This window comes from Ahaetulla prasina, chromosome 11 (genome assembly GCF_028640845.1).
Source record: "Ahaetulla prasina isolate Xishuangbanna chromosome 11, ASM2864084v1, whole genome shotgun sequence".
NCBI classification, from domain to species: domain Eukaryota; kingdom Metazoa; phylum Chordata; class Lepidosauria; order Squamata; family Colubridae; genus Ahaetulla; species Ahaetulla prasina.
Window position 1 is genome coordinate 9259496 of NC_080549.1, and position 16113 is coordinate 9275608.

General features: G+C 40.5%; 1 protein-coding gene across 1 annotated transcript in view; it reads left to right on the forward strand.

The window, feature by feature from the left end:
* Positions 1 to 16113, forward strand: part of PCDH11X (protocadherin 11 X-linked) — a 785021-nt gene that overhangs the window by 588559 nt on the left and 180349 nt on the right. Inside the window, exon 6 of the mRNA XM_058197151.1 lies at positions 15566 to 15764. Coding sequence (XP_058053134.1) covers positions 15566 to 15764 — 199 coding nt within the window. The remainder of the gene's footprint in view (positions 1 to 15565; positions 15765 to 16113) is intronic.

Consider the following 16113-nt stretch of genomic DNA (forward strand, 5'->3'; position numbering starts at 1 on the left):
AATGATGGAGCAACCAAAACTTCTGGAGTCAAGTTATTCCACTGATCAATTGTTCTAACTGTCAGGAAATTTCTCCTTAGTTCTAAGTTGCTTCTCTCCTTGATTAGTTTCCACCCATTGCTTCTTGTCCTGCCATCAGGTGCTTTGGAGAATAGATTGACTCCCTCTTCTTTGTGGCAGCCATTTATGGAAGTCTACATCTAGAAAGCATAGAATAAACATTTGAAACAGAATAATCAACCTGGCTGGTGAATGAAGGAAAGATGGTTTCAGATATATCAGTATTCTGCTTCCATAGTTCAGTTATACAGTAAGGAGAATATTTATTTGGTTGGTTGGTTATACAGATGGAAGGAAACAGTATGCTATCTCTGTTCTACTGTTTTAAACCTGGAATAACCAAAGGCCATCCTCTTTGCTATTTTTTTTCAGTCCTAATTGCTTATAACATGTTTTCCAGTGGCTCTGGAAGGTTCTGTGTCTTTTGATCGATAGGTTTGTAGATAAAGATAATGTAGATGTCATATTAATCTCTCTGCGCTTTTATCTAGGGCCTGTTGTTGTTCTCTCTCTCTCTCTTCTTTCTGCTTGTCTTTTGTCCTGTTTTATCTTTCACTTTTGATGTTCACTAATGTTTAATAAATAAACATCAAGCTACAGTTTTGCTAGCAGAATAGAGTAATATGTGTGTTTGCTGCAGTGCGGAGAGGCAGATTAACTGGGAGTTTTTGCTGGGCACTGATTAAATGGGAAAATAAGCCACACTAATTTTCCAACAACAAAAAAAGTTGTGTTTTACTCCTGTCCAATTTTTATTGCCTGATGGTTTCCCCACAAAGCCAATGAGGCCCTGAGCAACTTCTTGTGTTTTACTTTATTACATTTTTAAAGAATGAAGGCTCCGATCATTCATATGCGCTTGTAAGACTAAGTCCCATGAAACCTGAATCCCTTATTTATTAACAGATATTCATAGAATCGCACTGTAAATGCAAAACTGGTTGCAGCATGGCTATACATCCCAAAAGCGTTTGAACCATGCGTTCTTACCTTGTTTCATTAATTTGCATGTCGTCCTCCATTTAACCCTTCAATTCTAAACACTGGCTTTAAATTGTTCCTTTTAAGAGAAAGAAACATTTCCTGTGGTTTGATTGTCGTGTATTTTTCATTGCGTGCCATTGAACAGTATGTTCAGCTGATAAATTTGCTAATGGTCCATAGTTCAGGCAGGATATTTACTCAGTCTTGATGAATGATCCTTTTAAAAAATAATGAAAAGGAAGCACGCACATCCAGGCTTAAAGATATACAAAGCGTGACATAGGAATGACACAAGAAGAACAAGACAAACATTTAATTGCCCTAAGTAAAATGCCCTCAAGGAAAGATAACAGAGTTTCGGTTTGAGATAAAGAGACAAAATATACAAGACTTTCTGACGATGAAAACCTCAGTCCTATATCTACTACCCTGATGATGGTGATGATGATGATGATGATGATGATGATGATGATGAGGAGGAGGAGGAGGAGGAGGAGGAGAAGGACATCAACATTATGGAGGAAAGAAGAAGGATATGAGCACACAATCAATGGGGTTTTTTTGCGGGGAGCAAATTGAATTTTGAAATATCAGTTTTTCCCTAAATAAACCATTTCTGTTATCCCATTGATAGCAATAGCATTAGCAATAGCATTTACAGTAGTGGCCAAAATTGTGGAAACCTTTTGGGAAAAGTGTATTTTTGAGGTTTGATGGCTAATAACACCACTTTTTTTGTGGGGGGAGTTTCAAGATAATCCTAATCCACTGCTGGAATGGTCTGGGAATAGCCCAGACCCTTAACCCAATTGAAAATCTATGGAGCTGACTAAAGGAACTTGTTAGAAGCAACCCAGCAATAAAACCCAGTTAATAGAAGCCATCGTTCAATCTTGGTTTCACATTACAACAGCTGCAGAACTAAAAGACTTGCTTCACTCCATGGGAAAATGTTGTAAGGTTTTAATTCATGCTGAAGGTTAGCCAACGAAGTATTAACTGACATGGTGATCATTTTGGTATATCTTGTTTTTTTCTACGTGTTTCACTTTTCTTCTTTCTTCTTCTATAGTGGCAACTGCTATTCTAATAGCAAATCCTTCATAAAAGTTATTGCTTTACATTCTTGATTAAATTATCTTTCCATTGATATATAATTTTATGGTACTACTCCAAAAAAAAAAAAGAGTGGTGGTATTAGCTAATTTTAGAAAATACACTTTTCCCAAAAGGTTTCCACAATTTTGGCCACTACTGTAGACTTATATGCCGCTTTACAGATCTCTCTAAGTGATTTACAGAGTCAGCCTATTGCCCCCAACAATTTTGGGTCCTCATTTTACCCACCTCAGAAGGATGGAAGGCTGAGTCAACCTTGAGCCTGGTCAGATTCGAACTGCCAAATTGCAGGCAGCCGGCAGTCAGCAGAAGTAGCCTGCAGTACTGCACTCTAACCACTGTGCCATCATTGCTCATAGTTGATGGCCTTAAGGAAATTGATGATAGATAGTTAGAGAAAATTGCATATAAAGCAGATTCCCAGCATTTCTGCTAAATTATCTTTAAAGAGGCAGGTAGAAAGGAAGGTACCAAAGATTGTTTCCTTCATGCCAACTCGCACGCCTGGCTTTGCAGTTCAGAATTGCAACTGTAATTATAATTAACGCCAGCGTCATGGCTCACGATGCTAATTGATGGCATCTGTGGAGCTGTCTAATGTCTTCAATTTCAGACTGCAGGTCAATAGGTAACCAGACAACTGTTTGTTGTGATGGATCTCACATGGATTTCTGCTCCAAGATTGAGAAGAAAAAAAGAATCAAAGTCCCTGCCTTTCTTCCTCCCATGTAAAGACCAATACAAGAGAGAATATTTGTAGATCAAAGCGAAGTAAATAGAATAGAATAGAATAGAATACAATAGAATAGAATAGAATAGAATTTTTATTGGCCAAGTGTGATTGGACACACAAGGAATTTGTCTTGGTGCATATGCTCTCAGTGTACATAAAAGAAAAGATACGTTCATCAAGGTACAACATTTACAACACAATTGATGGTCAATATATCAATATAAATCATAAGGATTGCCAGCAACAAAGTTACAGTCATAAGTGGAAAGAGATTGGTGATGGGAACTATGAGAAGATTAATAGTAGTGCAGATTTAGTAAATAGTTTGACAGTGTTGAGGGAATTATTTCTTTAGCACAGTGATCATAAGTTGATTACTCTTTGGGTGGAAACTATCTTAACTTCCAAATCTGACAGTCTTTCCCACCCAAATTCATTTAGTAAGCAGTGAAATTTGTGTATGTTCTGGTGCACACTTCCTCTGAACATATGTATTCCTATTTGCAGTTTTATAACATGTAGAGTTCACAAAAGTTCCTCCGACAGCTTCTATTTTTATTCATTTTTTTAAAAAAAAAATAAACACATGCATGAAAATTTGGCTAAATTAAAAGTGGGAGCAGGAAAATAATTACAGCCTTATACTGTATGTGTTTATGCATTCATACCCAATCAGTGGTAGGTTTCAAATTCTTTTACTACTGGTTCTGTGGGTGTGGCTTGGTGGGTGTGGCCTGCTGGGCGTGGGAGGGGAAGGATAATGTAAAATCCCCATTTCCTCCCAATCAGCTGGAATTTGGGAGGCAGAGAATAGATGGGGCGGGGCCAATCAGAATTTTTACTACCGGTTCTCCGAACAACTCAAAATTTCCACTACCACTTCTCCAGAACTGGTCAGAACCTGCTGAAACCCACTTCTATTCCCACTGCAAAATTAAGTTAGTTTCTTTTCATATGGCAAACTAAATACATTTTTCATTATCAAGATAAAATTTTGTCGTAAGGTCATTTAAATGGGGCCTCCTTTATCATAGATAAATACCCCTTCCTTCTTTCTACACATCTGCCTATGAGTTTCCTTTTTAAAACTTTTCCTTGGAAATTAATATGGGACTCTTATGATGAGATCTTAAACATCGAAACATGCGATTGAAACATTGGTCCAGAGTTGAAATCAGTGATGGGATTCAACCAATTTGCACCACTTTGGGAGAACCAGTTGTTAACTTACTGAGCAGTTTGGCAAAGTGGTTGTTGGAAGAAATTATTAGGGCAGAGAACCGCTTGTTAAATTACTTGAATCCTACCACTGGGTGAAATCCAGCAGGTTCCGACAGATTCTGGAGAACCGGTAGCAGAAATTTTGAGTAGTTCAGGGAACCGGCAAATACCACCTCTGGCTGGCCCCAGAGTGGGGTGGGAATGGAGATTTTGCAATATCCTTCCCCCAGGAGTGGGGTGAGAATGGAGATTTGGCAGTATCCTTCCCCTGGAGTGGGGTGGGAATGGAGATTTGGCAGTATCCTTCCCCTGCTACGCCCACCAACCCACACCCACAGAATTGGTGGTAAAGAAAATTGAATTTCACCACTGCATTGGTAACATATTAATATTATGCCATTATTTTTTAAAAAGAATTTATAGGAAGATTTCTGCCCCGAGGACCAGTCTTTAGCTTTAGAGAATTTATTTCACTGAAATATAATTGGCAGAATTTAAAGACAGAATTTATTTTAGCAATTTTAATAGCCCTAATGAAAGCCTTTAAAGGGTCTTTAGCAATTTTGTGTAAGTCCTAATGGAAGTCTTTTAAAGACACCTTTAAAATTAGAATGACATTTACATACTGCATTCATTATGTGCCACCAAGTCAGTGATGACTTTTAATGACCAGATAGAGAGAGAGAGAGACAAAAAGGAGATTGAAAAAATAGACAGATATTGGATCAGCTTTTTCATTTTTTTTTCCAGTCCAAATCCTATGAATTCACATCTCTCCATCATGTAACCACATAATGAGCTAGCCTTACGTATTGCTTTATTAAATTAGGAATCAGATGACAATGCATATAGAATTAATTTTGCATTCAGTCTGAAGTTGCGCAAAGTGATAGGAAGATGTACCTTCTTGAAACACAACTGAAAATTTCGAATGGTTGTGTCTTAAATAATGTAGTGCATAGCAAAATCAAAAAGTGTGTTTAGAATAAAGTTATTCATAACTCTTCACCATGTTAATCTGACATCAAACCTTAAAACAATTCAATTGTTGTTGTTTTCTAATCCAGAAAATAAATCTATCACTGATTCCAAATTAAATCCTTGAAAATCTCCAGTTGAACTGATTCTGTATGTAAGATAACGGCCGAAGAGGTTGTAGAAAAAATGCTTTTAAAAGGCTCCTCTGGCGATCCCAGCTGAGTTGCCTGATCATCAGAGGCTTTTAAAAGCATTTTTTAACAAACTCTTCGAAGAGGTTGTAGAAAAAATGCTTTTAAAAGTAAAAAAAAAGTTGGCCACACCCACCCAGTCACATTATCCCCCCCACCAAGCCACGCCCACAGAACCGGTAGTCACTAATTTTACATTTCACCCCTGCACCCGTTCTTCATGGACAATTCCTCAGTTAGGATAGACTGGAGGGAGAATTATGAAAAAGATATAACTTCAATCCTAGCTACAGGGGAAACCTACTTGGTTAGGATCCGTGTTCCTTTGGAGATGCCCTTATATACTCATGTCACCTTTCTCTCTAAATTATTATTATTATTATTGTTCCGATTTCTCTACCGCCCTTCTCCCAAAGGACTCAGGGCGGTTTACAGTCAAAGTAAAATCAATTAATACAAAGGAAAATTTAGAGTTGGTTGAAGAACTTAAAACCAATAAAACCCCTTATTAAAACCCCACTAGGCCAGTCCTGCACGGTGAAACAGAAATGTTTTCAGCTCGGGTCGAAAGGTCCGAAGATCAGGGAATTGACGGATACCTGGTGGTATCGTGTTCCAGAGGGTTGGTGTCCCCACAGAGAAGGCCCTCCGCCTGGGTGTCGCCAGCCGACATTGACTGGCCGACGGCACCCCGAGGAGAACCTCCCTATGGGAGTGCACTGGTCGATGGGAGATCGCCGGTAGCAGCAGGCGGTCCCGTAAGTAACCCGGTCCTATGCCATGGGAAGTCAAAAGTCAAAGGTTGCATTTATAGATGCATTTATAGAGTTGAGACTCTAGAAAGAGTGCAGAGAAGAGCAACAAAGATGATTAGGGGACTGGAGGCTAAAACATATGAAGAACGGTTGCAGGAAACGGTTGCAGGAACTGGGTATGTCTAGTTTAATAAAAAGAAGGACTAGGGGAGACATGATAGCTGTGTTCCAATATCTCAGGGGCTGCCACAAAGAAGAGGGAGTCAGGCTGTTCTCCAAAGCACCTGAGGGTAGAACAAGAAGCAATGGGTGGAAACTGATCAAAGAAAGAAGCAACTTAGAACTAAGGAGAAATTTCCTGACAGTTAGAACAATTAATAAGTGGAAGGACTTGCCTTCAGAAGTTGTGAATGCTCCAACACTGGAAATTTTTAAGAAAATGTTGGATAACCATCTGTCTGAGATGGTGTAGGGTTTCCTGCCTGGGCAGGGGGTTGGACTAGAAGGCCTCCAAGGTCCCTTCCAACTCTGTTGTTATGTTATGTTATGTTATGTTATGTTATATCAATCTTTTGAAGTGACAAGAAGTGACAAAAAGTGTCTACCTTGCCTCCAATTGATATGGTAAATTGCTGCGGGCAGAAGAAGGGGCTGCACTTTGGCAAATGACATTTATAGCATTGCCCAAGCTGTGAGATTTGAATAAAGCATCACCAAAAGGCAGAACTAAGAACTGTGATTTATTAAAGACAGGGAGCAGAAAATAGGACCGGCCATGATAAATAAGGGCAGCCTGACTACTTGCACATTCAGCTGTTCTACAAGTTTGAGGACATCTGTCTTCACACTTGGAGTTGCCAACAAAATGCTTCTTAAATCATACGTAGTCTACCTCCTTTCAAATTGTTTTTCTTGGGACAATTTTAAGGGCTCCCACAGTCCATATGGATATGGATTCTTAAACATCTTAATTTCTGTATGTACGAAAATTAGTGGGGGGGGGAAAGGACTTTATTGTAGTGGTGTCCAAATTATGGAATTCCTTTCTGCATATATAGTATTCAAATGCTACTGCAGCTTTTTATACACAATTAAAATGGTATAAAATAATTATACACAATTAAATGGTGAAAAAAGTAAGGTTCTACATTTAGGCAAGAAAAATGCACAGTACAGTATATGTGGTACCTCATTCAATAGTAGTAACTGTAAGAGGGATCTTGAAGTCCTAGTGGACAATCATTTAGATATGAGCCAGCAGTGTGCAGCAGCTGCCAAAAAAAGCCAACAGAGTTCTAGGCTGCATAAACAGAGGTATGGAATCGAGATCACGTGAAGTGTTAATACCACTTTATTATGCCTTGGTAAGGCCACACTTGGAATGCTGCATTCAGTTTTGGTCGCCATGATGGAAAAAAGATGTGGAGACTCTAGAAAGAGTGCAGAGAAGAGAAACAAAGATGATTAGGGGACTGGAGGCTAGAACATGTAAAGAATGGTTGCTGGAACTGGGTATGTCTAGTTTAATGAAAAGAAGGACCAAGGGAGACATGAAAGCAGTGTTCCAATATCTCAGGTGCTGCCACAAAGGAGACTCAAGCTTTTCTCCAAAGCACCTGAAGGCAGGACAAGAAGCAATGGGTGGAAACTAATCAAGGAGAGAAGCAACTTAGAACTAAGGAGAAAGTTCCTGACAGTTAGAACAATTAATCAGTGGGACAACTTGCCTCCAGAAGTTGGGAATACTGCAACACTGGAAGTTTATAAGAAGAACCATTTGTCTGAAGTGGTGTAGGGTTTCCTGCCTAATCAGTAGGTTGTACTAGAAAACCTCCAAGGTCCCTTCCAACTTTCTTATTCTATTCTAAAATGTATTTGTCTTTGATCTTTGTCTCGTTTTAATAAGCTGTATGTTGGCTTGAAATTCTGATAGATACCACCCCAAAAATCTTGAGAAAGCCAAGGGTTTTGGGAAGCCTGAATTAGGCTTGGATAAACCATTCTTAAACTGCCACCCACCAGAAAATAAAAGAAATGGGCTAAAAATGACTAAAAATGAAAAAAAAAATACGCTAAAATAATTTGAACCACATTTCTGTTGACATTGTCAACAGAATCAGGGAAGTGACATAGACACATTTATTTAATGTTAGAATTTCAGTCTATAAACCCGGCACCAGTTTAGTTGTGTATCGATATAACATATTGCAGAGGCATTCATGATTTAATTCTGCTTTTAAGCCTCATTTCAATACCTAATTAGCATACAATAACTGCCTTTCAAAAGTGAAATTAGATATCCGTGACATTTTGAATATGGAAAGATTTTCCTCCTCCTCTTTTTTTTTTTTTTAATGTCTCCTCTTTTATTTCAGTTTTTTGGTTCTTTTGTGCTGTTGATAAGGGTGAATGATGATAGTTTAATTCAGAGATGTTGTTCTGGGGGGGGGAAATGATTAACACATCAAACTTGTTATCTTTTATGGCTTGAAAGAGAACTAGAATGATTGGGAGATAATCCTTTGGGGTTTGTCGAATAAATAATTTAAAGTCACCTTTGATCAGTTTCCCAAAGAAAGACATCACAACAATCTCCTGACTGGGATAAAATATTTACAGAGGCTTTCTATTATTATTATTATTTCTTCTTAAGAAAACTGCTCTAATATATTTATTTTATTTATTTTATTTTGTTTATTTATTTTGTCAAACACAACAATATATATAAGTATAAGCATGAAATAACCACACAAATTGAATACAACCAAAGGGAACATTAGGACAGGAATGGTAGGCATGCTGGTGCTTTTATGCACGCCCCTTACAGACCTCTTAGGAATGGGGTGAGGTCAACAGTAGATAGTCTTTGGTTAAAGCTTTGGGGATTTTGGGAAGAGACCATGGAGTCAGGTAGTACATTCCAGGCATTAACAACTCTGTTACTGAAGTCATATTTTTGGCAATCAAGATTGGAGTGGTTTACTTTAAGTTTAAATCTATTGTGTGCTGGTGTATTGTTGCGGTTGAAGCTGAAGTAGTCTTCGGCAGGAAGGACATTGTAGCAGATGATTCTATGAGTTACTGGAGGAGCGTGAGGGATAGTTGAGGTTAGAACATGCTGAGAATTTTGCAAACCTCAAAGATACAACAGTGAATACTCCCCTTTTAATGACCCTTATCCCTTAACTAATTTGGGGATAGAGTTGGGGTGACTGGATGGAGGTGAGAGTTTACTGACTGGATGCCCTTCCTGATGCCACATGGAGTTCGCAGCAGACATTTTTTTTTCTTTGCGCCCGGGGAGAGAGAAACATCTGCCACTACCTAAAGATTGAACTCTCAACCTTCCGAACGGGAGGTGATTAGCTTCACTGCTAGGCCACCACAACACTCAAAGATACAACTGTGAATGTTGCTACAAATTCACCAATGCTTTCCAGAAATATGAATATGTAAACTTGTGATTCCATTGGTGAATTCACTGCTACATATTGACTGGATCAATATGTCAAGTTTTCTTGGGCTCAGTTCATCATGGCTCTAGCTTTCGATTTGTGGTGTCAAAGCTCCGCCTAATTTATCAGAATGACTACGTGCCTCTGTAGGCATTCATGGCCTGGTACTGGTACTCCTTGACTTACAACCATTGGTTTAGCATCCATGTTGTGTCTGCGACCTCTGAGCTGGGGCCCCTGCCAGAAAGTGACTCGGAAAGTGAGGGGGAAGGGCCATCAGGACTTACTTCTGGAGCACCGGCTTCCCTGGCTCAGCTCCAGGAGCCAGAGGCAGGCCAGGTGGAGAAGATAACAAGGCCTCCGTCCCCTGACACTTTCCCCCCCAGGCCATGCCTCCAGACCCAGCTGATAGCAATCAGGCCTAGCTGGACCCTAGGTTTCGCAGGCAGAAGAGGTGGGAACAACAGAAGCAAGGGTGGGACAGGCCTAGGAAGTGCTGAGTCATGGAGCCACACCCCACAGGATATAAAAGCAGCAAGGGCTGCTATACCACTTCGTGGCAAGCAAATCAACTGCTTAACTAGAGCTGAAGTACTGTTTGTTCCTGGTTGACTCATCGGCATCAAGAGAGATAACAGAGACACTTGGCAGACGCTCGCTAGTTTGCTGCCAGAGCTGATAGTTCCTGGCTAATTAAGTCATCGCTCGGACTGAGGTGAGGGGGACAGAACAATCCATTGGAAATTACAACAGCACTGAAAAAAGTGACTTACGGCCATTTTTCACACCTCTGACCGTTGCAGCAACCCCATGGCCACACAAACAAAATTTGGATGCTTGGCGACTGACACACACTCATGAATTTGTGATCACTTTTGGCAACCTTCTGACAAGGGCCGCCCCTGCCCACTTGCCCTGGCTCTATGCCGTCCACATTGTTGAGGCTGGGCACGTGTGCAGAAGGCATGTGTGCGCGCAAAGCACATAAGCAGAAAGCACGCACACAAAGCAAGCGTTTGCGCGCGGCAAACCAATGGTAACAAAACGTGAAACTCAATGCTGAGGTCATTGTGATAGGCATGGAGAAATGAAACACGTGGATGTTGTGTTTGGATTTCCTTTGTTCTGTGCTCAGGAAGGGCAACTTGAGGAAGTTTGCATTAAATTATGATATGGTGAGAATCCCTACAACCGCCTCACTCGGTCTTCTTAGCGATTGACAAGTAAAAGGTAAAGAAGTTTCTGTGCTGCTCATCTCCATTTCAAGGCCATTGATCCAGCGCCTTCTGAAGACATTTCTGTGGCCATGTGGCCAGCATGACATCACGGAGTGCTGCTACTTTCCAACCAAAGTGGTACCTATTGATCTACTCACATTGCCCCTGCTGCTGGGTTGGCAGCAGCTGAGGCAACGATGGGAACTCACCCCATTATGTGATGCTTGGGTCTCGAACCTGGGCTGCTGGCTTTCCAAGCCAACGAGCCCACCATCTTAACGGCTGGGCCACTGTGCCACCCCAGCAATTAACAGGAGCTGTTAGAAAAATTTCCCAAAGAAGTTGAAATCCCCAAAGAAGATCAAGGCAAGCCTGGGTTGCTCTTAACTTCTTATTTAGAGACAAGCACTAAAAATCTCACGATTTCTTCTCCTTGTTCTTTTTTCCTCCTCCTCCCACCCTGAGTATTTTTTTTTCTTCTTTTCTGTGGGAAGATGAGATTTAGAGGAAAGAAGAAAGCACGTATTGGAAATGATGTGACTGCTCAAGGCTTGATTTTCAGATGTGCTAAGTACAGGGAAAAAAAGGAGAAAAAGTACAAGAAAGAAGAAACTTCTTGATATTCAGTGCCTCCGACAGCCCATCCCCAGGTGAATAGGGCACCTTCAGATCTCGCCTGGCCTTTTTCAAATAATAATGATAATGCTGAATTTCAAATAATCACAATAAAAAAAAAAGACGATGCAAATAGAAACCATAGGCCATTTTATTTTCTTACTGCATTAATTATTCCTTCTCCTCCTCCTCCTCCTCCTCCTCCTCCTCCTCCTCCTCCTCCTCCTCCTCCTCCTCCTCCTCCTCTCCTCCTCCTCCTCCACCTCCTCCTCTCCTCCTCCTCCTCCTCCTCCTCCTCCTCTTCTTCTCCTCCTCCTCCTCCTCCTCCTCCTTCCCCTCCTCCTCCTCCTCCTCCTCCTCCTCCTCCTCCTCCTCCCCGTCTCATGAAGAAATAGGGCAGCTGGGGTAAAAGCCACTGAGCATCAGTGCATCTCGTGTCAAGCGTTTCTGGGAGTTAATTAAGCATGTTGAAGAATAGCCAATGTCAGAAGTGCCTCTCTTTTAAAGTTGTGCTTTTTAAGATTCAAGATGGGGAAATTGGCATGACTTCTCTCCTCTTTTGAGTCATGTCTTTTTATGAAACTTTCTTTAAGGGGGGAGAGAATAACCCTTTCCAAATCTTAAATTGGCAGCGAAAAGGATGTTATTTTTTTTTGGGGGGGGGAGAGAGAGAGAGAGAGAGAAAGAGAGAGAGAGGGGGGGATAAACTTTCCCGAGCTATTTTGAAAGCAGCAAGGTGACGTAGAGATAAACTTTTCAAGTTTGTGTGACCCAGATTTCTGTCTTTTTATCCACCCCATGCGTACCATCTGAAAGCTGCTTTTTTATTTCTCATGTCTACCCAGCCATGAGAAATGATGTTCGCTTCTTAAGGTTTTCTGGCAACAGAAAGAGAAGCAGGCAATTGGAAAGGAGGTGTCAAGAAAGCTTACAGAGAACTGAAGCCGCAGGGCGTTTAAGGATCTGAGATTGGTGATTGCAAAAGAAAGGGCAATAGCTGGGACACCTCGAGTTTCAGACTCTCTTGGAACAAACACGTCCAATTAATGAGATCAATTAGAATCCTATGAGCCAGGGGTCTACCAGCTCTGCTTGTCTGTTACAGCTGGGTGGTGTGGGGGGAGATGCGCGAGCTATTCTGGGACGAGGCTCTTTTGTTTGCGGTCGCACTATAGCGCCATTTACTTTCACTTACGCAACATGAACTAAACTTATGCACAGGCGATACAAATAGTATATTTTCAGAAATTTAAATTGTCATGGGGAATTTTATGAAAACCTAATGAAAATGTTTTTAAATAATGCTATGAATTTTTTTTAAAGTCAATTAAATTTTTTAAAAAAGGAAAGTGCTTCAGTATTGGACAAAACCTCCACCGCCCACCATGAAAGCTGGAACGCCCACTAGTGGGCGGTAGGGACCAGATTGACTACCATTGGTCTACTCAAACATGACCTTGAAGGTCTACTCATTGGCCCATTGAGAGTTAAATATAGTGCTAAGAGTATTGGTCTAAGAAGTGGAAACCCAGGTTCTCAAATGTCATGGGTGGCTTGATAAAGAGAGAAAAAGAGGAATGCTTGGGAAAAAAATTGAGATGAGATCTATTTGAATTTAGTTCCGAAGTTAATAAGGAATTGTTTAGTAAGTATGTTCAGCGAGCAGTACTTATTTAAATATCACCATTAATTTAGAACTACATTGTTATATTAAAGGTGAAAGCTTACCTTATTATATTAGTTTGAAATCTTAGATATATGGGGAAAAAATAGTATTTGTATGTTGATGAATGATTTTGTGATGGCTTTTTCTACCCTCATTTGTAAAATAATTATATAATCCCCAAATGTGGTTCTAAATTAGTCAGAAATATAACTAGTGGTTTGTGATAAATGACCTTGTGCTAAATTTAGGCCACATCTCTGAGCCCTGATAGGCATAGAAACATATTTCAGATTTGCTTGCATACTTTTAATTGAAAGTGAATTTTCTTAAATTAAGTATAATTACTATAAGGGCATCATAAAAACAGTACCTTTTTTTCCCTTTTTGTATTGCAATAAAGAAATTGTAATAATATGAAATGAATCGAAGATTTCATGCTTTAATGAAAAATACATTTATTGTTTAAATCATACTTTATTTAGAACACTTCACATTTAATATATTATTCAGAATAATTTAATTTACTAACCTCTTACTCAAAATGAAGTTTAAAAAGTATTTTTTTTTTTTGGATAACTGCACCGCAGAGTATTTTTAAATATTTCTGGGAAGAAAATTTGTTGTAGCAATAAAAGTATTTAAAATAACTTTTAGATGGGGAAAACAGGCCTTAAATATTGTCATTCATCTATATAGTCTTCTATGCTCCTCAACTATTAAATTCTTAAACACTGGCTTTAAGTTAGATATATTGAAATTGTCGGGCTGTAATTTTACATCTTTTAAACACAAAAACCCTTCAATCAATTCCATTTCTAAAAGGATGTTTACATTACCTGCATTATTTAATATGTCAAATCTAAAATAATACCTAGAGACTTTTCAAAAGAAGAGTCTTGGATTTAAAAATAAGACTGATTGATCTACCTAGTACACAATATTTTTTTTTAAAAAAAATCTTTCATACACGAAACTGAGTCGCATATCAGATGCACGTACTGTTCTTTCCCTGTGTCACAGAACAATTAAAACTACTGTGTATAAGAAAATAAAGGGACGTGGTTGCTCAGGGGCTAAGATGCTGAGTTTGCGATTGAAAGGTCAGCAGTTCAGCAGTTCGAATCCCTAGTGCTGCCATGTAATGGGGTGAACTCCCGTGACTTGTCACAGCTTCTGCCAACCTAGCAGTTCAAAAGCACATAAAAAATGCAAGTAGAAACAATAGGGACCACTTTTGGTGGGAAGGTAACAGCGTTCCGTGCACCTTAGGTGTTGAGTCATGCCAGCCACATGACCAGGAGATGTCTTCGGACAGCGCTGGCTCTTCGGCTTTGAAACGGAGATGAGCAGCGCCCCCTAGAGTCAGGAACGACTAGCACGTATGTGCGAGGGGAACCTTTACCTTTATAAGAGGATAGACACACCAAAACCGGGCCATAAATATAGGTAGTCCTCAACTTACAACCACAATTGAGCCCAAAATTTCTATTCAGACGCAAGACAATCGTTACATGAGGTGGGCCCCATTTGAATGAACTTTTCTGACATAGTTGTTAATCATACAATCATGAAGTGAATATGGCTTTCCCTCATTGACTTTGCTCGTTGGAAGCTATCTGGGAAGGTTGTAAATGGTGATCACATGACCCCAGGATCTGCATCTATCATAAATACAAGCTGGTTGCTAAGTGCCTGAATTTTAATCACGTGACCGTGAAGATGCTGAGATGGTCTTGTGAGGACACATTTTGAGTGCCGTTGTAGTTTCAAATGGTCACTGAACAAATTAGAATTAGAATTTTAGAATTTGAATTCTTCTTCTTCTTGTGCCGTATCTGTCATCAGACGTTGGCGATAAAATTAGAATTGGAATTCAAATTAGAATTAGAATTCTTTATTGGCCAAGTGTTATAAACTAACAAATGGTTGTAAAACAAGAACTGCCTTTATGCAACGGACACCTGGAGCAGGTCTAGAGTGTTTCAAAGGGTCACTAAATGAATTGTTGTAAATAGAGGATTCCCTGTCATTAAAATAGTATATTCCCGGTGTTGGGAGGACTTGCCAATTCCTTGGGAACAGGGGTGGGCTGTTGGGGGTTTGCAGGGGTTCAGGAGAACCTCTAGCTAAGATTCTGTGCAGTTTGGAGAACCCCCAAATCCCACTCCTGGCTGGCCCACCCATCCCACCCCACCCCTCCCAGGAGTCCCAGGAGTCCCTGCGTGGCCCGTTTTGGATGCAGGTAAGTGCAGGGGTGCACGAAGGCTCGCGGAGGACAAAAAATAGGCCTACCCCTGGAAGGCTGTAAATGGGTCCATTTCCAGCCTCCAGAGGGCCTCTGGAGCCTGCGGAGGCTGTTTTCACCCTCCCGGAGGCTCAAGGAAAACCTCGGGAGACCGGGGAGGGCAAAACACTGTTCCTCTCCCCGCGGTAGTGCAGGCTGACTAGACCGTGGCCACCATGGCCACGCCCACCTAGCAACCAGGTAGAGAGAACCCTTTGCTAAAATTTTTGAAGCCCACCCCTGCTTGGGAACCTTGTTGGAACTCTGTGGTTTTCTTCCTTCTGCAGTCCCAGCGCCGAGTTACATTTCATCTCCCCGATGGGTCTCAAGAAAGCTGCAGTGACAGTGGGCTGGGAGACCACGAGCCCAGCAGTAACACCAGTATGACCCATCCTTTGCCACTGGGTTTCCCTCAAGAGGAGTACTATGAGCAGACCTCACCCAACAGTCGGACAGAGGGAGATGGAAACTCAGATCCGGAGTCCAGTAAGTCTCTTGTATTTGGTCATATTTGCTTTGAAACTGCATCAGGGGGAAAAAAAAACCTGGCTTGAGAAAGACTTAAGGCAAGAGAAATGAACCTTTAACGGAAAGCAACCAGACAAGTTCAGGTAAGCGGAAGGTCGAGATGCCCATGTTTCAATTATTTTTTCCCTGAGCTTGCTTGGGGTTATTTTGAGAGTCACATGATGGAGCCAAACGTTCACTTCTGTTTCGAGATGGGGGGAAGGCTAAAGCTTGGTAACCTGTAAATTTTTAAACCATACAATGCTAATCTGGGGAGGGGATAAATATATATATATATATATATAAAAAAAATAGGAAATAAGAATCA